Source organism: Caloenas nicobarica, chromosome 10, assembly GCF_036013445.1.
Source record: "Caloenas nicobarica isolate bCalNic1 chromosome 10, bCalNic1.hap1, whole genome shotgun sequence".
In the NCBI taxonomy this organism is placed as follows: Eukaryota; Metazoa; Chordata; class Aves; order Columbiformes; family Columbidae; genus Caloenas; species Caloenas nicobarica.
The window spans coordinates 8,809,134-8,828,391 of record NC_088254.1 but is presented as its reverse complement, the minus strand read 5'-3'; the positions used below and the strand labels follow the sequence as shown (position 1 = coordinate 8,828,391).

The 19,258-nt window shown below is 37.3% G+C and overlaps 1 protein-coding gene across 1 annotated transcript in view; it reads right to left on the bottom strand.

Annotated features, from left to right (window-relative positions):
• Positions 1-19,258, bottom strand: part of ADAM10 (ADAM metallopeptidase domain 10) — a 47,388-nt gene that overhangs the window by 19,897 nt on the left and 8,233 nt on the right. The window contains 3 exon segments of the mRNA XM_065641531.1: positions 2,842-3,000; positions 4,468-4,586; positions 16,324-16,474. Coding sequence (XP_065497603.1) covers positions 2,842-3,000; positions 4,468-4,586; positions 16,324-16,474 — 429 coding nt within the window.

Sequence of the window (19,258 nt, the reverse complement as noted above, 5' to 3'; positions counted from 1 at the left end):
CACAAGGGCACAGTGCTGGCTCATGGTCATCCTGCCGTCCACCAGGACCCCCAGGTCCCTTTCCCCTACACTGCTATGGATGACCAAAAATATCCCAAATTAAAGCAAAGACAACTTCTTCCCCAGTCTATCCTGAGTTAGAAATGTGAGTATTTTTGTGGCTTTTGTCTTGCACAAGACACTTGTTGTTTTACTCTGTTTCGCAAGAGTTAGTTTAGGATTAGAGCAATAACAGATTTGCATGCTTGTTTTTATTTTTAAAGCTACTGTAAATCTTAGCTTTCTTCATTGTTGTTGGGTTTTTTTTTTTTGAACTGCAGTTCAGTGTGAAAAACAGCTCTCATGAGAGGCAAAAAAATTTAGCCTCGAAAGCACTATTCAGGAAGTGGCAGCAGCAATTCTATACTTCAGGTATTTCAGATCACAGAAATCCTAGGGGCATCTTGGATACCAAGGAAAGGAGTTGAACTGTACGATCAGGACGCGTGCACATCAGGCTCAGCGCGGCAGCAGCTTCGGCTCCAGAACGGCTGTTTGAGCCATGCTGAGCCAGCGACCACGCTCACCCCCTTGGTGGTTTGGAAGCCACAGGGCACCGCTGCTGCTTTCAGGGGCCTCTCTGCAATAGATTTAGACACTCTTCTCTGATAATCTCATTTTGTTTCTAACTCATGGTTTTGATGCACTAGATTCAAGAGGAAAAAACAGTGTAAGGCAACATACCATCATGTGAGTAATTAAAAATAAGACATATCCTGCTCCCAATCACTTTAATAAGTCATTAATATGAACTGATTCCATCATTAGCTTTTTGCAGCTCTCAAGCGATCAATTTACTCCTCCAGCAGAGATCACTTCTTCAAAACAGCAATACTAACTTCCATAAAATCAAATTATCTGCTTCTTTAATGTAGAGTTCTATTTCTGTCATTAGTTTATAACAGCGAAGAGAGTATTTTTAGTCACCCACTATTTACAGCATCAGGAACTGGGACATGCGACAATCTTCCTGCTTATCTCGCCTCTTGGAAACTGGGCAAATCACTTTACTGCCTTGTGTTGCTTTTCTTTCTTCCTCCCTCCCTCTCTTTTCTACAACAGGCTTAATAAACCCCTTTGTAAAGCAGACAGTGACTTCTTGTCTAGTACTCCCACTACCAAGCAGTGACTTGAACTGCTCAGTGAGACCTATAAAACACACTAAAGAACTTAGAAGTACGTACAAATTATCCATAGAAATGTTGTTATAGAAGACTTCTTATGGGTTTCACACCAGGCTTTTGTGATTTTTATTATTAGTTCCCCCATTACTCTCCTGTTCCAGCAGCAAACTCTGCAATACTCTGACAGCAGCCGGCAAGGGAATCGGCCTCCTCAGACCTCCACCCACAACGCTTTGTACAGCTGAAAACTCAACGCACGCTGCAACGTCTCCTTGAGAATCAAAACCAGTCTGTGGAACACTATCCTATAAAGTAACTTCATTCTCAAATATGGGTCTTGTAAGCGTCAGGAAGATATATGTTTAGTCAGAAGACAAGTGTAGCTCCCGACGTACATAAAATTCAATAATTGTATTCATTCAGAAGCTCTTTAAAATTATGCAGATTCTATTTGATCTTGGGTTAGTAATCACATTTACAGAATGGGGTAACAGGAAGGACTAACACTTCTGCTCGCTCACAACCACTTTAACGTACTCAAAGACAGCCAAATAAAATAAAGCCAAATCACAACTAGAGATTTTCCTCATCTATCTTCCTATTTTTGACATTTATTTTCACAATACAAATCTCACAATGATATATTTTGAAAATGATTTATACATATATCATCATAAGAGTGGTTCAAGTAATTTTTAGTGATCTAACCCAAGACTCGTCACTCAATTTCAAGTGACATTTCAAACTCCAGTCTTCTAGGATTTGCCCAATGGCCTGATGGGACAAGTTTTTAAATGAAGTTTACATTGATTTTTAAGCAAGACTGGTCTTCTACATAAAGTTCACTTGCAACACACAACTTGTAGCTTCTTTAACCAAAAGGTAATCTTAGAGTGACTTTCTGCCAACATCTAGTTGGAAGGGTTGAAACTTGGAATCACAACTTTATTGCGGTAGGTTTTGGGTTTAGCATAAAGTTACTTGAGCATCAAATACAACTGATTTTTATTACAGCTAAAGACCGATCGCACATAAAAAGGCAGGTAGAGTGCAGGAGAACTCTACTGCATTAGTTCTGAAGATGTAAAACTATTCCATGCTACTTTCTTGTCTTTCTGGGTGTTTAAAGCTAAGCTTAGACTTCTGGGGCTATACTGTTCAAGTAGTATTCACTGCACACTTCCATCAGCTACTGTGTAAATTGGAAAATACTGGGTGCCACCACATCTTCTAAAGAGCTTTCTGAAGGCAGCTGCAACCTGTGCAAGCAGGGGAATCTTTTATTTCCCCACAAGTACCACCTTCACTAGATGTAGGTAAATGCTGAGTGACTTGGACTTATAATTATCCTTTACTTTGCATATCACAGGGAAGAACAATCAGTATATTTTAAGAATTCATTTTTCAAAAGAAACACATCTCCATTGCGAAAATACACTGCTTATACACTTAAACCTGACTGCTAAGGATGTCTTAAAATGGCAGAATAAGGAAGACTCACTTTGGTTTGCCATAAATTTCTTTCACACCATAACTGTATATGAATCACATCAGGACAGCACGATTCACAGTGCCATACACAAGCCAAAGTCTCATTTGATGCTTACGAATGGCTTACAGTTTTTGACATTTAATACAAAAAATTATTTCATCTGCGGCACAAAGTTGAAGTACTCACTGATATCATCTTCATGATAAATGACAGAGTGGAAGGGTAGAGTTTTGTCCTTAATATATCTCTCTGCTGGCTCAATATAAAAGGTCCCACTGTGAGTTTGGACGAATCCTTCAAATTTTCCATCAATAACAGATCCATGGCTAAGACTTCCCTGCTCACCTGTTAAGGAAAAAAATGCATTAGTTTTTCTGACTTTCTAGAAGCTTTCAGTCCTGTGCAAAATTTCAGCATACATTCCACCCAAGGTATTAAGCAGACAAAGCTAAAGCATGATACTTGCATAATTATCCTGATTGTGAACCAGTTCCCAACTGCTATAAACCTATATGAATCACACAGTAATAAGATTCTGGATAACAGCCGTAAGACATTCTTGCAGAAAGTTTGTGTCTGAATTTTTAAGACTAAGATTATTCAACAATAAGACATACAGTTATTCCAAAATCATAGTTACCAAGTTGAATAGCTTCCTACTCAGATGCAAAAATAACAAGTTTAAAAGCATATAATGAAGAATTCTACTCTGTAGTTCAAAGCCGTCACATATACAGCACGTGATCCTATATCCAAGTCCTGTCCTTATATACCTCCTTACACAATTACTTAGAAAAACAAACAAAAAAACAACAAAAGAAGCCCCCACAGAGTGTGTACTGAATTTTGAAAGCTTTCAAAGAAAGACTTCTCTATATTCAAAACATCCACTTTTCTCTTCAAGCATAAGCTCCTTAAAAGTGTAGTTAGGTTTAAATGTGGGATGGAGTGAATTTGAAACAGTCACAATCTGAAAAAGTACAACTGTTAAAGTTTAATCATTAACAGCTACAACACGCAGCATCCTCAACAAGCCTTTCCATAAAGAGGATTAAAGATTACTAACAAAATGTTTATATATTCCTCACTGAGGAGGGTTCAGAATCACACTATCAAATTATCAGAACTGAACTAATTCCACACCACAACAAAGCCCCACACACCTTTAAAGTCCTCTGACCTACTTAAGTTGACTGGTAAGTTAGTCTACCTAGATGCACATAAAGTGCTAAGAGTATATTTCTTTTTGCAGTTTAAAACTGTCACTTCAAGACTGTAGGACGTTACTAATAGAGATCTTCAGGAAGCAGTTAGATTCCTTTCAGAACCAAAAAGACTGTATAAAGAGGGACAGAATAAGTCTCAAGCCTTTTCTTTTCATCTTTTAACTCCTTGTCTCCTTCCTTTTAAATCAATTTTACTTTTGTATTTACTGAAATTGGGTATACTACGTTTAATGCTGGTAGCTCTATATTCCTTAAATTCCTTTAAGCTAAGACCAGTTCCTGATTATTTTTTTAATGCCGACAGCAATTTTTTTAAATGCAGACTTCTATGAAGAGTATGTTCATAAACAGAGTTGAACTTCAAGTTTATGGATATGAAAATTACCAGGTAAAAGTACTCATTCGTTAAGTGTGACTGTTACATGAGAGTAAAAGCAGATGGAGTTAAAGTGCATTAAGATGAATTATCAAAGTTTAATAATGAAGATAACCTAATCACACAGATACTAATTTTCTGCGTGTACAATTAAAAAAATCTCTGGTTTAAAATTACTGCACTTTAATCCATTTTGAATGTTGTACTTACCATAAATGTGTCCAGTGTAAATATGGGAGGTATCATAATCAATTACTTGATTTGATATTTCTACTTTAAAGTCATCACTAAAAAGAGATGTATCTCTCTTCATTCGAAGGTTGAAGTGTCTAAAGTGAATAAAACAGAGTAAATTGGCTTTGAGCTTCAATTACAAGAGCACTAAGCTAAGTACTTCTAATCAACATTTCTGGGCAAACAATTTGCAGATCCTGTAAAATCTATAGAAAATGTTTATACTGTACAAGAATTAGACCATAGCCTAGAAGGATTTTCTCAAGCAAGATTATTTGGACGCTTTTAATACAAGTAGTTTGATTTACAAGATTTAAGCCACAAAACAGGGTTAGACTGAAATGCATAAATCCAGAATTCTGACTTTGACTATACACTTGTTCCCATTCCTCCAGAAGACACAGATGTAGCTTAAGGGAACAAGCAACTATTTTACTCCACAGCACTGTGAAGCAGAAGAGATAAGAACAACTATCAGCTTATTTTATTTTCATTGCCAACATTTCAGTAATGTAAATGAAATGCAGATGAACTAATTACTGTTCCAACTGAAACTCAAAAAATAAGACAAGCAATAACATTAAAAAAATACTTAAACTGGTAGAGTTACATGCACAACTATGTAGACTACTCGCTGAATGATCTTGTTCAAATTACAACACTACATTCTTTGATTAGGATTTCCATCTTTATATGAAACATATTACATTGTACAAAAAAAAAGTTTGTTTCAGTTAAGTCAAGCAACATAACTGAAGTGTTGTAAAATGCCTGACATTATATGAATTCATTCCTGTGACAACCATTAGCTTACTTTTCAGAATTTCATTTGGTACTATCTTAAATTTTTTACAAACACACTGTGCAAATACGTATCAGTGAAGGTGTTGAAACTTCAGTTATTCCAGTTTTACTCTTGATTTTCTTCCTATTTTTCTCTTTCTGCACAACCATGAAATTGAAGGAGTATTATATTTATGTCAACAATTTGTTACACAAAGAGTAACTGATAACAACTACACCTGTGTCAGTCTTCATCTAAAAAACATGTGTCCAGTCTCTCAGTATACTAATGATAGAGTTTCCATAGCAAAAGCTAGGTTCTATTTGTGCTAAAAGAAAAATAACCAAAACATTAAGCTCCACAGGGTAAAGTCGATCAAATCTAACTACTTTTTAGCATACCTGAAGCATATATATCTTCAGTTTTCACTTGCACGCTAAATAATAGGACACTACAGTTATAAGTACTTCCAAACAACCGTACATTAAAATTCAAGATCAAAGAAAAAAGCCACTTAAAACCTGGTAAGGGCTCTAGTGACTCACATTGACTGCTCTGTAATGCAAACCCTATTTCACAATCAAACTATATTTATTATTGTCATCACAGCGTTAAAAAGTTTCAAAGTGTGTATTCTCCTCTGGTGATGCATTAGTTATCTACTACAAGGTTATGAAATTCTGTGACGTGGTTGGTAGACCAGGAAGATTAAACTTCAGCAATTCCCTGTAACTCTTGGGCCTAGCGCCAAGTCAACCACTGCTCCTATCGTAGCTTCAGTACAGATGTATTATATTTAATGAGGGCAGATTCTCCTGTTAAAAAGGAAGAAACAGTTCACTATAGATGTGTTTGAGAATTGGAGTCAGCAAAGAACACACACCAGCAAACAGTAGCTACTCATACCCAGGCAGAAAGGCATGTTTTATCATAGCTAGCTAGTATTTATAATACACAACATAGAGATAAAAAAAAAAAATTTCTTCTCTATGTTAGTCTCTATAATAGTTCTGTAAAACTGTCTTTTTGGTAACGTAGAGGTTCATGAGGATAAGTACATAACATGAACAAGCAATCCACAAAAACATCATAGGACAGAATGCTACAAAATTATGCTGTACATTTTTCTAAGAAAAACAACAACAGAAAAACCCAAACCCAAACCAAAACCCACAAAAAAAAACAACCCACAAGCAAACAAACAAAAACAAAACCCAAAACCAACCGAACACTCCCCAAAATCGGAAACAAAACCAAAACACACAACAGAAAACAAAAGCACAAAAAAAAGACTAAGCCACCTTATGTGGCTCTTCTGGGCAGAAGTTATAAATGAACAAGGAGAAAAAATTAAGACCAGCATGGATAAGAATTTGAAGCACTTCATTCAAGTACTTCAAGAAGCTCTCCTCACTTTGGTTGTAACACACTGCTCAAGCTGTTCCAGGGATTCAAACTCCATTTTAGTTTGAGTTTTCCCTGTGCCTGAGTTGCCCGGAGTTACTGTGGATGAATCAGACTCTCCTCAAGTGCATCTGAACCGAAGTTCAATGACAAGAGATATTAGATACTTTAGAATAGCTCTCCTCCCCTCTCTAATATTTGATAGAAGACTTCTTACACTACGGACTCTGCGATTCTGTCTCTGTGATGAACTGATGAACTACTAATCTCAGCAAGAGCACCTATTAAGGTAAAAATAACTTTTTCCTGGTGAGAATAAGAGGTAGTTTTTCTGAAAAAAACCCTCAATCTACATCGCACTTTTCTCCGAGAAGTGCAAAAATGTTACTTTAAAATTAGATTTTTCTGTTGTTGTTGTATTCATGTAACTTTCAAAAAAAATTGAGGAGCAATTACCATCTCTGATACTCAATTGTTTTAGCAATTTATTGTTTTGAAGTGCACTATATAAGACAATGCAGGACTTCTCATATACTAACTCCCATACATGTCAGTGGAGTGGGGAAAAAACCCAGACTTTTATCTCAGAATGAAAGTGAGTGATTTACCAAGATTAGCCTAAAATAACACCAAGCAGATAACTGAACTAGTCCTAGGACTCAGTTGTGAAGCCATCCAGGGTATCTTGTCCTCAACCGCCAAGTCATCTACATTCTCACTCTTACAATTTGGCATGATATTCAACATTGCTTCTGGACTACCGCTGTTGACCATCACATAATCGTGCTTTAGGATCGGTTTGGAGGTTTGCCCAGATGGCCTGCTCTGCAGGACTGGGCTTCAGGAGTGGCAATGGGAAGCTCAGTAGGGTTTATTGAATCTGGGAATGGTTCTTCCTTCTGGATGGGATACCCTTCCATCAATATTGTCTTCAGAACAGACTATTAGAAGCTATATATACCAAATAAAGTTTCATTAATTTTAAAATTAAGAAGCCTCTATTTATTCTCCTTTCATTTTCCCCCTCCTCTTCCCTCCCGCATTGGTATGTAACCAACACTACAAATTCTAACCCATGCTGTTAATTATCTATTTATTAATAAAATTACCTCTATTTGCAGAATTAGAGAACTATTTCAAATACAAAATAACACAGCTGTGTTTCACAATAACAATTCTCTGACCACTTGATTTCTTAATTTAGTTAAACTATTAGATAACGTGATTGTCTCAGAGCTATTTTTAAACAGGTCTTTTCTTGGTCATTCAAACATGCTCAATGGGAACAGGATTATCTGGCTGGACTGCTCACCATTTTAATACTGAAAAAAGAAATTATAAATCTTCCTTTAGTTGTCTCCCACCAAAAAAAGTGAGGGGGAATAAGAGGTGACTTGGAGGGGCATGCAGGGAACACGCATCTATTAGTCTCTACTCCGAGAATTTACAACTTTAACAAATCACCAAACTTTAAGCAATGGCAATCACAAACTCCCACGTATTACATGAAAGGGCACATGGTATTTTCCCTTTCCTCAAACTGCTGTAACCAGTGGCAGGTTGAGCAGACAGAATCACTCAGTGACCACAGGAGATTGTTTGGGGAAAAAAGGAAAAAAGGAGATGGAAGAGTTACTCCACAGCTGGAAGCAGTGGCTGGAAAAAGGAAATGGAAGGCTCTGGGTTGGCAGCAGTGTCGAATGTGACTCCAGTACAAGGAGAGGACTTTTAGGGTTCTACTCTTTTCTTCTCAGTAGGAATCAGACAAATCTTTGCAGTTGTACCTTCATGAGCCTCCTCACAAGTCAGGATCTAGAAGATACTACTCTGCTTGAGGTGCAAGTCTTTTATACCTACTTTTCCCACTTAAGAAGTCAAAGACTCTCTTCCCTGAAAAATGGATGAGGATCTATAAATGGAAGGGGAGAATAATTTGAGCCCTTCTTTCTAACTGGTTCCACACGAGCATCCCAAAGTCTAAACTTGGTTCCCACAGACTGTCAGACTCATTCCAACCCTGAACTATATTAAATAGAAGACAGTTCAACAACTTAATGGTGGATTTAAATTACTCACAAGCTAAGTACAGAACCATCGTATACTTATGGACATTCTTATTTTTCACACTGTTTTCACGTACTATTAAACCCATGTAACATACTCCATCGTCATTTAACTGACAGTTCCCATGGTCCCACTACTGACACTGAAGAAAACATGTCTTTGAAACAGCACATGGTGGGGTCTCCATGTTTATCATTCTTTCTACTACCCACCTAGATGCAGATAGAGGGTATCATCCTCTAGTATGTATTTGTCTAAAAGACAATCTCTACAGCATTGCAACACCTAGCAATGCCAGCCAGAATGCTTGCAGCTCATGCTGGTTTTCTGTTGACACCGCTAGGGCAGCACTTGTGATTGTTCAGAGATTTCTTTCCTCACCTTCACAAGTCAGACTTGCTAAGCTTGTTATTCTAGAAAGAACACAACTGAGGATGAAGCCTTCATCCTGAGCAATTTGCCACTGATTATTCTTGACATACAGAGTTGCAAACACATAAGCTAGCCCAGGTAACAGAAACCATCCAAGCAGGATTACAAGTAGCTACATGTTGGTTAATTTACACTGTGAGTCAGTCAGGTATCTCTGTCCTGAACAGTATGGTTTGCAGATTTTAAAAGCGGAATAGTCTCTACCTGGGGTTGATTTTTTTTTTCCTTTGAGTAAAACTTCTTTGCGAAGTTAAGTGCAGATTCTGTCACTTGGTTTCCAGTTTTCCAAAATAACCTTCTCATTTGTATTTACGTAAGGTTAAATATTTACATGCAGTGCCGTGTTCTAACAATTAAAAAACATTAGATCAAAAAAAAAATCAGGTAAAGATGTACTAGAATAAAATCACAGGGCAAAGTTACTACATGAATTCGAACTAAGAAACTAGAAAGATGCTTTCCTAGTGAAACAAATAAAGACACAGAAAGAAACCTGCTAGCTGATAATACGAGCACATTTGAAGCATGTAGCACTGCTTTCACTGAAATCTACTGCTTTTCACTTTAAGAACATCACTTTTCGAGAACGTGGCTACGCCTACCAAAGTTTGTTAGCCAAGGAGCAAAGTCCTATAAGCATTAATGTCAACTGTAGCAGTGTGGCTGGGAAACCCCGCACCCAGCAGGACAGCCTCACCCGACCAACGCTGCAGTGCCAGGGTCTCCTGGACGGACGGGACTGAAACACCAAATGCCTTTTTAACCACAAGAGCTACATGTATTCCAGCTCACCGTATTTAAGCTTATAAACTGCAAGACAGTAAACAACAGATCCAGCCTCTAAAATATTTTTTACATGAAGGCAATAAAAAAAAAAAAAATTACAGATTACTATAGAACCAAGAATAAAAAAAACCCCAAACCAAACATACTTCATTAAGAAGGTCAAAATTTTGTGGTCCACCCCTGCCATTCAAGGCTTTACTAGAAAGTTCAACTAATGTATGACTGATAGCTGCACAGAAAATCAATATTAAAGCCAATGAGCAAACAGTGCTTCACAAATTTGCCTTGCCAAATGGTATAGTGAGCACAGATTAAGACCCAAAGCCACACAATTTCACAATATACATTCTCATTGTTATAAAAGTTCCTCTGCTTAATGCAAAACACTGTAGAAGGTAATAGAATATTTAATAACTAATCATTTATTGACCTTTATTCCATATCGGGTGACAGTTAAAGCATTTTTACCTGGCAGCAGAATCATATGGTCACTCTGCAACACATAGCTTTACACAGCATTTTCTTCATTATAAAGACATTGCAGAAAATTTACTCCTCAACTACAGGAGACAAAGGGTCTCATGCAGTGCCCTACTAACAGCAGTAGTGAGACTGATGCAAATTTTTCCAGCTGCTTATTGGTCCAAACACCACTCTTGGCAATTGGACTTGAGGAGGCAGAACAGCCTCACGCAGCAGCTTGTCTGACAGGAGCTGCCCAGCTCCTGGCACCCAGCAGCACTGACAGGCGCTTCACCTCTCAAGTTATTTGAAGTAATAATGACCAAATCTTGGTGCCCGCTGGACTTGCCACATTAGGCACATGCATACTGTTACCTTTTTATAGAACCATGAAGAAAGAACAACGACTCCTTCCTTGCCTCCTCCACACAAACCCAAGAAGGACTGGACAACAAGATTTTTCTAAACTCCCTCCTCTCCAAAAGCCACTTAGTGCTGTAGTTCTGAAGTTAGAGAGCAGAGCTGGATGAGTGCTCTTTTGGATACACAGAGCTATGCTCTTGTAGTGAGGCACAACAGTAGGCAAGAACATTTTGGTAAACAAGAAAATGAGAAGGAAAATGTCTAATGGTCACCAAGGATCACTACAAATGACCAGTATCACTGATTTTTAATGGAGTGGAAGGAAAACCTGGTTTTTATCTTTGGTTAGAAGATATTCCAGTTTCTATCATAATGCAAACCAATACAACCATTTATGCACACTGCTCTGAAAAATATAATAGTCCATTATATTTTCACATACAGTATAAGAAATAAGTACTTTTGAGTCCAGATGAACCATATAAGGTGGTGGAGACTGAAGAATAGGTTACTCTAGTTGCACAAACCAGCATCATCATCTACTGTTTAGATGATTTTAACTCTATAGTGAAACAGTTTTTAAGATTTGAATATGCTCAGCTAAAAGAATCTGGATTTAGCAGCCATGCCTTGTAAGCCCAAATTAAAACATGGAGAAGCATTTATTAGTGAAGCCCACACTTTTAAACTATCTCAGGTTTTACAGAATAATCTAACAATATTCAACAGCTGAATGTTTTAATATTCACAAGCATAATCACATGAAAGGTCTTTTTATTTGTATGGCCTAAAAAGAAGTGATGGTACAAGCATTTCCATTAACACTTTTTCTTACTATAAGGATCACGTATAGACCATATATTCCAACAAACATGTCTGAACAACTTAGAGTATTTTTTTAAATAAAATTTTAGGCAAAAATCTACGGAAATTTGTAGCTAAATTGCCAAACATTTCAAAGAAGCTCTCAATGCATCTTTAATTTAGTAATAAGCAGGTGTTATCATGTGTTCAAGTACCACTTGAAAACTCAACTGTTCACTCAAGTTGCATGGGCAGCTTTGCCAAGCGAGAGTCATTGACTAATCCAAGAGAAAGAGTGACAGAGATGGGTGTGGATACATGACTAACAAGACAAATCAAGAAAAATTTAGAAAGCCTAAGTTATTAGGAATGCATTAAGTAAAAAGTTGACTGACAGTACAGTTTAATGCTACATTCCTCTGAATGCATCAGTGTCTCAGGAATTCAGTTTTGTCATCAGGTAAAAAGGTACAGTTCAGAGAACAGCAGATGGCAGGGGAGCTTTTCAAGTTCTCTCCTCAAAACAAAGTCACTCTGAATGAAGTATCCAGTGTATTTCTGACAATCTACAGTTGATAGGAACTCAGTTTAAGATGGTCTATAATTAATATATTGCAGATGTCTATACTGAAATGCCTATACTGAAAAAGTGAAGAAAACAACTTTCCAAATCCTCTGCATGAGAAAGACTGTGTTCAGTAAGTGAACAAGTGCACGTATACATTTTGCCACTAAGTCAAAATAAAGTATAAAACACAATGTCAGTTTTATTGATGTCCCAACTTCATTTTCAAAGTTACTGATATTACCTTGAAATGCAAAAGAAAGTTATGCTATATTAAATTCCTTCACCATATCCCAGGCTGGTGCCATACGCATTGCTCTTCTATGAATAATTCCATATATTTTTGGTGTGGGTTTGGGGTTTTTTTGTGTGTTGGGGGGGTGTCTTTTTTTTTTTTAATTAGCAGGGAGATGAGGGGAAAGAGCAGAAGCTGTGGAGTAAATTCAAAAGCTACTTTACACCAAGAACTTGGTTGGTTAATATTAACACTGTGCATTCATTAACTTCGTACAAACCTCCCCTGGACTCAAAGGGCACCTTTAAATTAACTCAAACACTCAATAATAACTGGCAGGTGGAAGAGCTATGATAAATAACCAGGACTGTTTTAAAACTTCGTGTTCCTTCCAATTTGAAGCATTTTAGAAATGAGTACATTTTGCATCACTGGTGAAGCAATAATGTCAACTCATCTAAACAACACTCTTTATGATTTAAAAGAACTAATAGGTATCCATAGCTTAGTTTCAGCAATTAACTGCCCTATTAAGCTAGTGTTTTAGCATTGAATAGTGGCTTGTTTAGTTTAATTCAGGCATTGCATCTGCCATAACAACTTGTATTTTAGATCACCCAACAAAGTTTTGAAAAATTACTCTTCTTAACAGTATACTGTGTAGAATTTAACTTTCAGATTAAGGTTAAATAAAGCAGCATTTCTAAACTATGATGTTATACACTCATTTGTAGAACTATTTAGTGTTATGTGAAAAAAGGTAGCTTTGGGTTTAATTCCATTATTGCAGTACCTGTTTCCCTATTAAACCGTTACTAGTCCACGATTAAAGAGCCACTTTAACTTGGTTTGTATTTCTATTAGGTTGTTTTTCCTTTTTCAGCAAAAGACTGCTATGAAATACAGTTCTTAAATCCAAACAGTCTACCAAATAGTTGCTACTTACAGGTTCACAGTCCACAAGACGGCTGGCAGCTATGAGCACTTTATGATTGTATTGATGGATGCTAATCTGGCACACGTCAGCACTGCCACTGAAAAGGGTAGTATTGCGTCTTCCTTCTCACCACTTCTGCTTATTTCTGCACCCTTTCTTCTCGCAGCAAGTTTGTTTATATATGGAATTAAACGAGGAATTAAACTGCCCGGAAGAGAACCAGCCAAATCACTTTCCCATCTTGACTGGCCACGTGACCAACAGGTGCTTCCTCTGGCCCAGATGGACAGATGAGGTCGATAAAGTTCACACTGGTACCAGAGATACAGCCGAGGAACCGCTGTGGCCCAGCCAGCTGCATCGGGTGGTTCCAGCGCTGAAGGGCGGGAAATATCAGACAGCTTTTCCCCTGGTTCCTGGCTATAGAACACAGCCACTTCAGCAGGAGCCAACTCAAACCACAAAATTACAACTTCGGTACTTACAAGTAGCAGCTGTTTAGTATTTTTGTTAAGGAGATGCAAGTGGGAGAGCTGTGTGCCAAAACACCACTACACCTGGACAAAGTCTTAAGTAACCATTTGGTGTAACATCATTTAAAAAAATGAGGTTTAAATTTTCAGAATCTCAAACTTCACATTGACTGAATGCCTTTAAGTTTCATCAGCTGTATTTAAAAAAAACAATACGTTAAGAGTCCATTGGCTAGCTCTAAGTGGCTTAAGTATTTTGCAAAAGCTTTATTTCCTACCTTAGCACGAAGTAATCAGAATATTTGACAGAAAGGTTTTAATGTTGTCATTCTCAGTGATGACATATATGCACAGCAAACTAGCTACAACCATAAAAAGGCAATCCTATTTATACAGTTTTTCTAACTGCTATACACCTTCAAAACTACTAAATAGACTGTATGAAGTAAAACGCAATTCGCTTGATCCTTCCTAATTCACATTTAAAGAAAAATGAAAATATTTTGTAAGAACACACTCTGACCGATACATAGGAATTTGCGGATTAAGTTTACAGGCTATCCTCTCTTTGGCAGGAAGCGTTAGACATGTCACAGGAAAACTACCAAAATCCTAAACTATGGACTGGTTTGACCTTATAGTAAGTTTCCATTCAGCTTCCTCAGTTAATGATGGATTTGTGCCTCAGAGCATAGGGACTTAGAATCAATTCCACATACAAACATCAACACTTTCCTTCCTGAGTAATAGTAGCTGCGATCAAAATCTTTACAAACCTGTTTGTCTACGGTCTGGTGTGACTAAGAGCCATGAAGCAACAGAGGAAATATTTTTTAGACCTCATTATCATAGGTACGGTTAACATTTTTATATGATAAGGATTTTCAGGCCACCTTATTAACACAGATAGAATGTACAGGGAAAGCTAAGAGCTCTGTTTTACAGCTGAGTATTATGGGATCTTTACAGACGACAAGATGACCTGCTCAAACAGACTGCAATGTAGATTACTCCCAGAAAGAATTGTCTCATCCTCCCTTCATCACCCCTTGAAGTCATACCACGGGTTTTTTTGCGAAATAATTTTCAGCTGGATCAGTTCCCAGAGCCTATTCCTTCCATGGTTTTAAGACTACTAGTGCTAGCAGAAAGCTGATGCTGGGAATGCCGTCAGGCCTGTTCCTCTCTGCAGTAGTACACACTTTGGTAAACCAAAATTAACCATCAGTCTGCAGCTTAAGAGTAGCAGCATTAGGCTGAAACTAAACTTCACTGTCTTGCAACCTTCCTGAAGATTTAATTTAAAAGTGGAGAGGCTTACAATGAGGAGCCTTGAAACATTTTACTCTGCAGTCTTGTTTATTAGAACAATTTAATAGCAAAGACTAGAGATTGCCTGTGAAGCTACAGCAGAGACAGCAGCAATATGGCTCTTCTTTATATAATAAAATTCCCTGGACTAAAAAAACCCACAAAATGTTATTTTAAGGACTTAGAATTCAGAACTTGGGTTGCAGTTCTACAACAGTTACAAATACAACGCCAATGCTAACTTTTTGGGAGCATGCACTAAAATTCAGTCATTACATTATACACCTCCAGTAGCAACTTCACTCCCTGAAGAAATTACAAGCTGGCATAGAAGCAGAACACTTACCCATAAAACAATGTTCCAAACAGGTTCAGAGGACCTGGTTTTACCTTTGCTCTGTCAAACTTCCTATGTTTCTATATATGGCTAGCAGTTATTTATCAAGTTCTAATTACTTAAATTGTAACTGAAATAATTATAAAAGCAAGGGCATAACATATTCCTCAAATACATTAAGACAGTGGTGCTGCAAAGGAGGGAGTCAAAGAAACAAAGATACAGACACAATTATTATAACTTTCTTACTGCTTCTCCTCAGTTATACAGAATGCAGGATATTCTAAAGCACAAAGAGATCTTCCTAAATGAAACCTACAAATTATACTCCAGTTGCTCACATTGAATATCTAACTTTTGTACTGGATCTTACAATCACATGATAAATGCAAGGCAAATCAAGCCTTCTAACAGCAATTATGCTTTCCCCATGTCAAATAATTGCTAAATTCCACAACAGAACAGAAAATAGATGGCTCAATTACACAAGAAGCAGAACACTTTTTTGGCCTATTTTGTAATTTCAAACACAATTTGAAATTTTACTTTTCCTCAACTGAATCTCCTCAGGCAGCTTGGCATTATAAACTCAGAATCAACTACCATTCTGTTCCCAATACGATTCCACTGTTTAAGCTTCAAAGTGCATGAATAGTTACCACCAGAAGTTTGAATGAGTGATTATAAGCAACAATTTCACACTTATACTGAAGAGCAGAGCAAACACTTCATAGAAACTCTAAGCACTGTATTTTAGTGTACTCTAGCCAACACTAGTCTGATGACTGTATTTCATCATTTACACTCTACTATATAATTAAAACACATACATGAATAAAACATTTAAAACAAATACCTTTAAAAATATTACTAACCTTCCATGAGCATGAAAATCTAGGCGCAAGAACTGATCTTCATGCGATACTGCTCTTTTGGCACGCTGGTGTTTTTGGTGTAACAGATCCACATCGTAAGACAAACCTTCATAATGTCTAATGTACTTATTTAGAGGATTTCCATACTGGCCTGAAAAGATAAAAAAGCAAGGTTTATCACGTCTGAGAAATTACTAAGGTTACAACCACACTACCAGGTATGGCAGATCCATGGTGCAAAACAGTGAGGAGGACCCGAATTGCACATTATATGCATTTTAGCTTTCCTTTTTCTCCCTTGTATGCTTCAGATTCATTCTACTCTGGTCCCACAGACTGATTGCACACTAGCAGTTAGGGTGTCTTAGGTGGACTCGGAAGGCGTCTTCCATTTTAATTTCAACCAAAATGAGTACAGTTCATTTAGTCCAAAACTACTCGGCAATGCGAACTACATCACTGTAGACAGGAATGATTGAGAGATATTTCAGAAACGCACTCCTGATCCAACCACGAAAAGTGCAACTGCTGAACATCTTTCTTCTGGTTCCCTAGAAGAACTGTATTTCCAGCCTCACTCTGCACTCATGACAACAAAGCGTCTGCTCAGAATGCCAAATATCCAGAAAAATGAAGAGCAAATCATGCCATCTAGCAACAGAACATTTTGCATCACATGGAATGTTCTATCACATGGAAAAGTTTTATTAAAGATGTATCTCCAAAGACATAGATTCAGTTCAGTCTATTTTGGACACTCCTAAGGTAATATTTCTGACTCACATTAAGAGTGCCTGACAGAAAACGGAAAGATTTTGGTCCTCCCATCCTGACAGAGGAAGGGACACGCAGAACTGAGCAGAGGCACTAGCACTTGAGAGCTTTTCATAGATCTATAATCCACATACAGAGGACCACCGTATCAGCTCAGCATTTACACCAGAAAGTAAACATTCTACGATAACGCAGTGTTTTTCACTCCAAGGTTAGCATTAGTAGGTCAATAACAGGACAGCAAATGCCTTGTGCTGCCAGACACCTGTCAGGCACACCGCTGACATGCATTTTTGCCTACCAAATAGCCAACAGGACAGCAACTGCAAGAACTGAAACCGTAAGGAAGTTAATATAGCACTACTTTCCTTCTGATGAGGAGCCACTATATGCGCTACAGACATTTGGTTAATTCTGACTTGTGTCACTTCTTCCAATTAAGTACACAGTTTTTAGCCAGGATTCATCTTCTTATTAGTTAACACATCCCAAGCAATCATACAAATGTGTGCACGATAAATTGACAGTACAGCATTTATTTCATGAGAAGTATATTTTCATAGCCTGATCACCGAAGTCTCCATCCCCTGACTCTGCACATTCAACACTGATGATTTTTTCAAGTCTTACCACATTTTTATCTCAAACATCAGCCCTAGAACACTATGCATGAAAAATACTTCATCTACCTGCCAAAAGTAAACACAAATGTTATGGAAGGAATTATTAAGAGGAAGTGAATCAGTAACTGTGATGAGAGACCAAAAAAGACAGAAGTTCCAACAGTAGAAAATAATGTGGATAAATAGAAAAAAAACAAAACACCACACAATTTGTGGAGCAAACCACTGTGTCTTTGCAGTGGAGACAGTGCACACAGCATTTTACATACACAGTGAAAAATAAGTTTTAAAATAGTTTCTATTTAAAATATCCAATCATAAGGAACTAGTTTAGAATCTACAGTCAAAAATGAGATCACTTCAGTGGTCCTGGTTTCAAAGCCAGATTATATATGACCCAAATTATGTCATGTTTCTTGATGTACCAAACATTTAAGCTAGCAAAGAATTAAAGATATTAAGTGTATAGTTTCAAAACTCCAAGGACTAATTGTATGTTTTGATACATAACTTTTATCAGCACCTAGCATGCAGACATTCACTCTTCTTGAAACCAAGCCTCGCAGTATTCTTCTACACAGTCTACCCAAAACCCATACAATTATTTTCTCTTGTAACTCCACAGAAGCACCTATTTGTTAGAGAAACTACTTCATGTATCTATCACTTAAAGGCAAACACCATCTCTTACAGTTTTACTATGCAAAAAGTCTAATTTTCTTTCAAGCAGCCTGCGACAGCAAGATATTGCCAAATGTATATGGAGAAGGAGTCTTTCAGCACGGTCAATGTTTAGTAAAAATTTCCATACAAATTCTTACCCACATGGCCCTTTGATAAAGCAGATTCCAAAATTTTAGGTGTTTCAGTGAACTATATGTTTTTATTGAAATAAATCAGCCCTATCTTTTTCATTCACGGAGATGCAATGTGAACCAATACAAAGATAAACTGAGTGCAGCAAATGTATACTCATAATTTTTACTAGCTGTAACACATCTTTCACAAAAAGGACACACAAATTCAACTGTCAACCACTTCATCTACGAAGAGACAGACCTGACATAAAACCGAATTGTCTATTGAAAAGTGTGGTATACAAACACAATCTTATCTACACTAAGAATATGAAATTAGAACACAGAACATGCAAGTTGCTTGTTTTCCAGTTACAGGTTGAGTCAGTAATATTCAGACATGTCCTCATGAAGAGTATAACATTTGTTTCCAGGTCATAGTAACTGCATTTCGTAGTACTTACTACTACATTCTAGGTTGGGCAGCCACAATGGATGGTATAACGCTGTGCACCAGTTTCTGCCTCAAGGACGTATGAACTTTTTTTTTTCCCTTTCATTTTCTGTTCCGCTTTGTTACTTTTTTCACCGCATGTTATTCTTACTTGATTGTACATCAGTGTTGGCCCCATTGTTCCTGGCTCCTCACCTGGCTTCAAAGCCCTCCTTCCTCTACCTCCTCCTTAAGGAAGGGAAGAAATCATTCAGTTCATGCGTGATTTTTCAAGAACCTGACTTGGG